At 39.2% G+C, this 8647-nt stretch overlaps 1 protein-coding gene across 4 annotated transcripts in view; it reads right to left on the bottom strand.

Moving 5' to 3' along the window:
* Nucleotides 1-600: 600 nt before the first annotated feature.
* USH1C (USH1 protein network component harmonin) overlaps nt 601-8647 on the bottom strand; it is a 102639-nt gene continuing 94592 nt past the window's right edge. For all 4 annotated transcript variants that reach the window (XM_067540673.1, XM_067540672.1, XM_067540670.1 and 1 more), the window contains 2 exons: nt 7961-8016; nt 601-1624 (listed from right to left, as the gene is read on the bottom strand). In XM_067540673.1, coding sequence (XP_067396774.1) covers nt 1612-1624; nt 7961-8016 — 69 coding nt within the window. In that variant the 3' untranslated portion in view covers nt 601-1611. The remainder of the gene's footprint in view (nt 1625-7960; nt 8017-8647) is intronic.

The raw sequence follows: 8647 nt of genomic DNA, 5'->3' as shown, positions 1-8647 counted from the left end.
TTGATAGTTTACTGCATGTGAAACCAAAAGATATCAGCTCATACTTAGGATTTCAGTGGTGGTATATGTCATTATAATTCAACCTGGAATTAATACTTCGTTATTTTGTCATGTTATACATTTAGGGTCCAATCCCATATGCCTTGAGCAGGTAAAATTCCCAGTGGGGATTCCATGTGTGTAAGAACTATGGCCTTCAGCGCTTAATACATTAGAAAGGAAAAACCTAAAGAGAATATGAAATTCAATACGCAGATAGGGATATATATAATTTCATCATGTTAGGTTTCTTTTGAAATCTGATATAATGGAATGTCTGATTCTGCAACAGAGCTAAACCTGTTTACCCTGCCGAGGATGAGGCCCTCTGTATTATTAACATCTACAGGCTGTTGAACATGACAAGGTTTTGCAGCTATTTAAGAAAGTGTTTGATTGACAAATAAAATCTACTGTTAGTTTCATCTTGATTTTCTAGTTTTTAAAATGTCTGTGAAATTAAAAACTGCTTAGATCTCTGTGCACGTTCTTATGTAGGGTAATCTAAGGAAGGCAAGATGAACTTTTATTGCAAAAAATACTCAATGGCTTTAAAAGTAGTTCAGAATAAGTTCTAAAAAATACCATTTTATCAGACAATTTATTTTAAAATCAGATTAGTGCAGTTACTACAATCTAAAGGCTATTCATTAACTGCAAGACTCTGAGTCACTAACAACAGAAGGTTATACTTTGAGTGTGATCCTGCACTCTTCACATTAATAGTCTCATCAGGTACTAATCACATGAGGAAAGATATCCTTAATTGGGTCTCTTCACCCATGATACCTGAGGGCCTGATTTGCCATCAATACTCAAGCTGACTAGTACCTCACTCTGAACAAGTGTACTGATGTAAATGGGAATCCTTGCTGTCTAAGGTAACGCTCAATGGATGAAATTCACCTCTGTACAGAGAACCAGCACAGTCTTATGCACCACTTAAGCCCTCCCAAGCATTCAAAACCAGGCTAGGTCTTCTGCGCAGGGGTGAATTTCATTCTGTGTAAGGGAGGCAGAATTGGACCCTGAGTGATTTACAAGGATAATCTCTAGTAATGTTAATAGGAGTTTCATACACTGATCTCCCACACCTCAGTAGAAAAATACACTATATAAGATAAAAATGCCAGACACTCCCACCCTCCGAGCTGGCTTATGAAACTGCATGTGAGAAAAGATATGTTTTTCAAACCCCCATTTGTGCATACTGATTTCCATTTCTAAGCAAACTGCAGGTGCACTTTTGGCAGCTGGTTTTCAAAATTTGGCCCCTACACCTTAAAGAAAAATAAATGTTATAGAATAAACTATTTTATCTAGTTTCAGGAATTATATTTCTCCTATAGCAACATGTTACTCTGGGTCTATGGGAAAGTCATGAACTTATATAAGTTGCCCAAAGATTCTAAATAAGAAGCTTCTCTCTAGTTCAGTTGAATTCTCTGTACAGTTGAAAAATCATACTTCTCATATAAAAGTGTATTTTGCAATGCTATTAATTTGATATTTATGAATCAGCAGCTTTCTTCAGGGCATAGACTTAGTTTCTTCAACTTTACCTTCTTTACTTTAAAAAAATGTCCTGCAATAGAAAAGAAACAATTAGCTAGAATGCATCTTTATGACTTTGTGATAAAACCGATATAAAAAAAATGAAATCACAACTGGCTGATTTTGGTTTTCATTTTATCTAACCTCTGAAAGCATGACCAAAAAAACTTCATGCAAACCTACATGAGAAGTCTTACCTTAGTCCTTGTAGGGCCTGTAATCATATTCATGAAAAGCATACAGAAAGTTTATACTGTACACTAGGTTTTGAGAAGCAGGTTAAGGATAATTCTTGGGACAGTCACTGAAAGACAGCTGAGTAATAGAAAGAGGCCCGCAATAAAAAGACAAAGAGACATGATTGTTTGTTGATAGGCACCAAGATATAATGTGAATAATAACTCTTGTTCTTTGGACTGTCCTAATGGGAGCAGTAATTTTTTGCTGCCTAAATAACTATAAACTTCTAAAATAAATAAAGTGGTGCTGAGATAATATTCTTTAATTGTTTTGATAACTGCCTATATAACAGTAGGCTCTCCCATCTGTGTATGGGTGAGGATCCAACCCTTCAAGCAGCAGTGACACTTCTGAGGAGACCATGAGGCATTAGGGCACCTAGAACAGATAGGATCAAGCTGTACGTGTGTGTGCGCATGTGCACAAATGTTTGTTTTGTGGTGGAAAGGAGGACAACTAATCCAAAGACGGAGACGGAAAAAAAAATAAGCAAAGGCACCGTGATACACGAATGATAAAGTCAAAGGTGCATGCGATTACACTGATGTCCAACAAATAACAGCCCAAGTTTACTATAACAGAACCCTGGAAGGTCTGATTGTACAACAGGCATTTAATCAGAATGACCAGTTTATTAGGTAGAAAACCAGTTTCAGTCAGCATGAAGCAGTATTATGTCTGTTTGCTGCACCTCTTTTTCCTAGAGGGAACTTGTTGGCTGCAGTCTATATCCATAGAATGCTACGCATTGTTTAGGTAAGGTAGAATTTTTCTAATGGAAAGAACTGTAGCTTTATTAAATCCCACTGTGTCTGCCTCTGGCAGATGAACCTTCTTTGAAGAGGCTTACTCAGATAAAATAATGTATGGGATGTTAGATAAGCCTCTATCCTGCTTTTTACTTATTAGTCAGTGAAATGGATTCTTTCACACTCATAACCTCAGATAAAAACTAAATTTGCATAGGACTAGACTGTGTCTTTAGGAACAGACCTGAGCAAGGGTAGCGAGGCCCCTCCATACCAGGCATCAGACTCTGCTAGTGCCTGTTTCCCTTTAGATAGTCAGTCATTGGCTCCTGGGGCTCTGTAGTGACCTAGGCACAGATCCCCAAAAGGTATTTAGGTGCCTAACTCCCATTGATTTCAATGAGAGTTAGGTGCTTATCTGAGCCCTAGCTCTTCAGCTAAATCCAGAAGTCCATCCATTCCAGGATAATCAATAGTCTCTTCATCCTCTTGTTAATAGCAGGGGTCACTGCACCTTCCCAGACAGTGGCAGTCCACCATCTACTGTGAGTTCCTGGCACTGGAAACCCTAAACTACCAGCCTATCTGCCTACCCCTTAGCCTCAACCTGCCCTGTATTTTCTCATGGCCTCTCCTATATTCCCAGCCCTCCTATTCTTGGTAGAGCATTGATTAAGACTCAGACTATAATGCCTGAAGGGATTATCATGATCATCTATTCTGACCTCTTGCACATTGCAGGCCACAGAACCTCACACACCCACTCCTGCATTAGGACCATAACCTCTGTCTGAGTTACTGAAGTCCTCAAATCTCGATTTACAAACTTCAAATTAGAGAATCCACCCTTTGCTCTAGTTCAAACTGCAGAGGAAGGCAAACCCCCTCCGGGGTTGACTCCAAATATGGCAATCACTTAAACCCTGAGTATGTGTTAGGGGCATAGCCAGAAGTGATTTTTTGGCAGGGCCTGTGATTGACACGGATGGGCTGGCCAAAAAACAAGCGCTTCCCTGAACTTCCCGCTTCGGTCACGTGACTGGAAGCAGGAAGTTCGGGAAGTGATTGTCTGAGAATCACTAAACTGCCCAAGACAGTTGCCAAAGTAGCTTAAGTGGAGCTGGGTGGGCCTGCTTTCAAAGTGGGTGGGCCATGGCCGACTGGTAACTATGCTATGTGGGTGAGACCGACCAGACACACACCTGAGGAAGAATGCTTCGTAGTAACTCAGAGCCCTCCACATCTAGTGTCCCATCTCTTGCCATTGGAGATATTTGCTAACAGCAGATGTGGATTGGTCATATGTCATTATAGGCAACATCATCACACCATCCCCTCCATAAACTTATCAAGCTCTCTCTTGAAACAAGTTGTTCCCCGCCTTTGAAGACTGTTCCAGAATCTAACTCCTCTGATGGTTAGAAACCTTTGTCTAATTTCAAGCTTAAACTTGTTGATGACCAGCTTATATCTATTTATTCTTGTACCCACATTGACCCTTAACTCCTTTTCCTCCCTGGTGTTTATCCCTCTGATGTATTTATAGAAAGCAATCTTATCTCCCCCTTCATCCTTCATTTGATTAGGCTAAACAAGCTAAACTTCCTTAAGTTTCCTTTTGTAATGCAGGTTCCTTATTCCTTGGATCATCCTAGTAGCTCTTCTCTGTACCTGTTCCAGTATGAATTCATCTTTCTTAAACATGGGAGATCAGAACCGCACACAGTATTCCAGATGGGGTTTCACGAGTATCTTGTACAATGGTAATAACACTTCCCAATCTCTACTGGAAACACCTTGCCTGATGCATCCAAGGATTGCATTAGCTTTTTTCATGGCCGCATTCACACTGACAGCTCATAGTCATCCTGTGATTGACCAACACACCCAGTTCTTTCTCCTCCTCTGTCACTTCCAACTGCTCAGTCCCCAGCTTCTTGCAAAAATTCTTGTTGTTAGTCACTAAGTGCATGACTTTGCATTTTTCATTATTAAATTTCATCCCATTTCTATTACTCCAGTTTTCAAGGTCATCCAAATCTTTTTGTATGATATCCCGGTTTTCCTTCATACTGGCAATACCTCCCAATTTTGTGTTAGCTGCAAATTTCATTAGTACACTCCACTTTTTGTGCCAACGTTATTAATGAAAATGTTAAATAAAATTAGTCCCAAAACAATCCCTGAGGAACTCCATACTAGTAGCCTCCCTCCAACCTGACAGTTCATCTTTCAGTATCACCCTTTGTAGTCTCCCCTTTAGCCAGTTCCTTACCCACCTTTCAATTCTCATATTAATCCTCATTTTCTCCAATTTAACTAATAATTCCCCACATGGAACTGTGTCAAATGCTTTACTGAAGTTCAGGTGGATTAGATCTACTGCATTTCCTTTGTCTAAAAAATCAGTTATGGCCTCAAAGAAAGAGATTAGGTTGATCTGGCATGATCTACTCTTTGTAAAATCATGCTGTATTTTATCCTAATTACCACATCTTTTATTACTCTCTCTTTCAAAATTTGTTCTAAGGCCTTGTATACAATTGAGGTCAAACTAATGGGTTTATAGTTTCCCAGATTATTTTTTTTCTCTTTCTCAAATATAGGTATGATGATATTTGCAATTCTTTGGTCATAGGGTATGATCCCCGAGTCTATGGATTCATTAAAAATCTTTGTTTTTGGGCTTGCAGTTACATGTGCTAGTTGCCATGATATTCTTGGATGCAGACTATGCAGGTCTCTCAGTTTGGTCCTGTGAAGATGTTTGAGTTTGGCTTTCACCTTGGATGAGGTGATTTCTATTTCCATATCCTTCCTCCCATTAGTTATCCTGTCACTGCACTCGAGCTCCTCATTATCCTTATTGAAACCTGAGGCAAAATATTCATTTAAATGTTAGGCCATACAGAGATTATCTTTAATCTCCATCCTGTCCTCAGTGTTTAGTAATCCCACTTCTTTCCAGGTTTCCTTTTTAATTATATGGCTAAAGAACCTTTTCCTATTGCTTTTAAATTTCTTTGCAAGGTTCCAGCTCTGTTTGGCTTTTGGCCATTTTCATTTTATCCCTACACTTCTTGGCCTGTTTTCCATCCACATGCACATGCTCATAATGCTGATAACTATACAAATCTTGATGTTATGCGGTTAAAATCTGCCAGCTTCAATAGAGATTAAGGAAGTGATTTTCATGGCTTCAAAGCACCTACAGCGCCCACTGACTTCAGCTGGAGTTGGAGGGCTCAGGATATCTGAAAGTTTGGCCCTTTAAATGTGCTTATTGTGTTGGTCTGACAAAATTCACATTAGGCATGAACAGTGAAAACTACCAGTCATTCACCCAAGGTCAAATCTACAGCTGGCATAAACCAGTGTACATCCACTGAAGGTTGATGGAACCGTGCTGCTCTACATCTAGTGAGAATCTGGTGAATGTATAGGGCCAAAATCTACGCCCAGATATTCATGCGCATCTCTAAGTCAACGATGCTGTACAATTTGTCTTATCTTGTGCAAACTAATCATGTGCAACAATTCGTATGTGTAAACAATATGTAACCTTTTATCCTACACCTCTAAGGAAAACATTTCAACAAACTTACTGCTAATGTTTGGAAACAGTACAGTGATTGCTGCTCCACAAGTTACTAAAATAGATACATGTAACCAGATGTCTTGTTTAGCATAGCAAAAAAGAGCTAAAACAATATCCATTTTTGTTGCTTTGGCAAATTAATTCTAATCCCATCCCAGAGAAAGGTCCAAATGTGTGTGCTACTGTCTTTTACTAAGTCTCCGTACAGTGCTGAGCTCACTGTGGCCTGATCCTTGTTACCGGAATACAAATTAAGCAATAATATTAATAAATAGTAATAATAATAAAATTATGATAATTAATACAATTCATACAAAACTTTCAGTTTAGAGTGATAATTTTAAATAAAGTACTTGTACTGCAGGAAAATCAGACAAGGCAAAAACCAAAGGACACACCAATACGCCATGCAAGATCCAGGTGAGAAGACAGGCTGAGGCATGCAATGCACGGCAGGCACATGATTTGGAAAATAATGCATCCTCACAATGAAACAGTATGCATCAACCCAGGTCTGGCTATTCACCACTGCAGTGGCTACAGCTGCAGGAGATACCCTTGTCTGTATACAGTTGCACTGCCTTCAAAACCCTTTCTGTTTGTGTTGGGACTGATTGCTGATGAGGGAATAGTAGGGCTAAATGTATAGGGTATGAAAACACACAATAATGATGAAAGTTATTTCCTTGCTTGCTGGTATGTGTATAGGTATTAAACATTTGTACAACAGTCTGTAAGTCAGATCCCCAGTTGGTGTAAAGCAGTGTAGCTCCACTCAAGTCAGTGGAACTATTGTGATTTACACCACCAGAGGATCTGGTTCTCTATAGACAATGGGAATCAGGCTTAATCAGAATTATATAACTTCCCACTACCTGTGTATTTGGCATAGGTGTGTCTGCAAACGTGTCTTCCTGGGGCAAGATAGAAAAGAAGGCTTTGCTTTTGAAAATCTCTGTCTGAAATAAAACAATTGGTATATATAATGTGCCCATTCGGTTTTAACTCGCAGAGTCTGTTGTTTAATGAATATACTGATAACTTTTGCATTACCTTATTGCTTGAGGTATTTGTAATATGTACTAAGGCACTTGGGAGCCTAAGTGTATGTCTACACCTTGAAATGGAAGGTGTAAATTCCAGCTGAAGGAGATAGACCCATGCTAGCTCTGATTGAATTAGTGTGCTAAAAATAGAGCATAGGCAAAGTGGCACGAGTCGCAGCAAGGGCAAGCCGCCCCAAGTCTATGCCTAGCATCGGACTGGTACATATTCAGGGCAGTCAGCCCCTCCTGCCACTAGCACTGCTCTGGCTATATTTTATTTTTAGTGCACTAGCTCTATTAGTGCTAACGAGCCATGTCTCCTCATGCTGGGATTTATACTTCTCAGCTCAAAATGTAGATATATCCTAAGTTCAGTAAGTGCTTGAGTTGCTTTTGAAAACAGGACTTAGGCTCTTAAATTACTAAGGCACTTTTGAAAATTTCCCCCCAAGTGACTTATGAATGAATAGTTTATTCCAATTAGCCAGATATAGTAGTTGCAGTCCAGTAAGAATTAAAATTAAACCTTCAAGCTTGAAGAAGGAATTATATAGTGTATGATAACATTTATGAGAAGTGCCATTAATAACCAGGCAATACAGAAGGACACGTGGCTTATGGTAACTGAACAGTCAACATTCCCTAAGAAAATTAGCTTTATGTTAAAAGGCAAACTTGCCAGACTATTGTTACTAGCTGTTTAACTACAGGGGAAACAGAATTCATATACTTACATTTCATCATCATATTCCTTTGGAGGAGACACTGCAATGACTAAGTCAATCCAATCCTGCAAAAAGAATGCATAATTATTAGGAGAGCCTTAAGCAGACAGGTAGTTCTGTCTCTCGTAACATGACCTTTGATAGAGGAATTTACAGACAGCTTCAACCAGATCAGGATTAAACATAAAAGGGACAAACTTCCCTCAGTTACACCCAAGCAACCTCATAGGTGGAAAGTTGATGAGTTACAGATATACTGGGAGCTACTCCACATGGCAGAAGGTGCAGAGGGAAGGTTGCTGTGTACCAACATGGCAATACCATATAAAGAGTCATGGAAGAATCCAATATTAGAAGGGAAAAGGGCAAGACGAAAAGATCCCTCTGAGGCAGGCTGAAGTTAGTCTCAAAAATCTAAGGCAGGTTTAACAACAAGCTCATTAATTCTGAATTACATCCCCAATGAACCAATATTTCCTCCACTGCTGTGTATCAAACTCTTAGGATGATCATTTATACTCTGCACTGGGCAATTTTAAAACTTGGTATCATTCTTGTTTGGGAGATTCTCACTGCAGCCAAAATGGGAGTTTTTTTGTGAATCCTTTGTGAAGGATTAGATAAAGTTATGATGCTGTGATAAAGTCCTTGACAATTCCCAATTCATCTTCAATGTTAATGTCGTGGAGATACTTA

This window comes from Emydura macquarii, unplaced genomic scaffold (assembly GCF_026122565.2).
Source record: "Emydura macquarii macquarii isolate MOO-44397 ecotype Brisbane River unplaced genomic scaffold, CSIRO-AGI_Emac_v2 contig_587, whole genome shotgun sequence".
NCBI lineage: Eukaryota > Metazoa > Chordata > Testudines > Chelidae > Emydura > Emydura macquarii.
The sequence above is the reverse complement of the archived record's forward strand: the minus strand, read 5'-3'. Positions and strand labels throughout refer to the sequence as shown.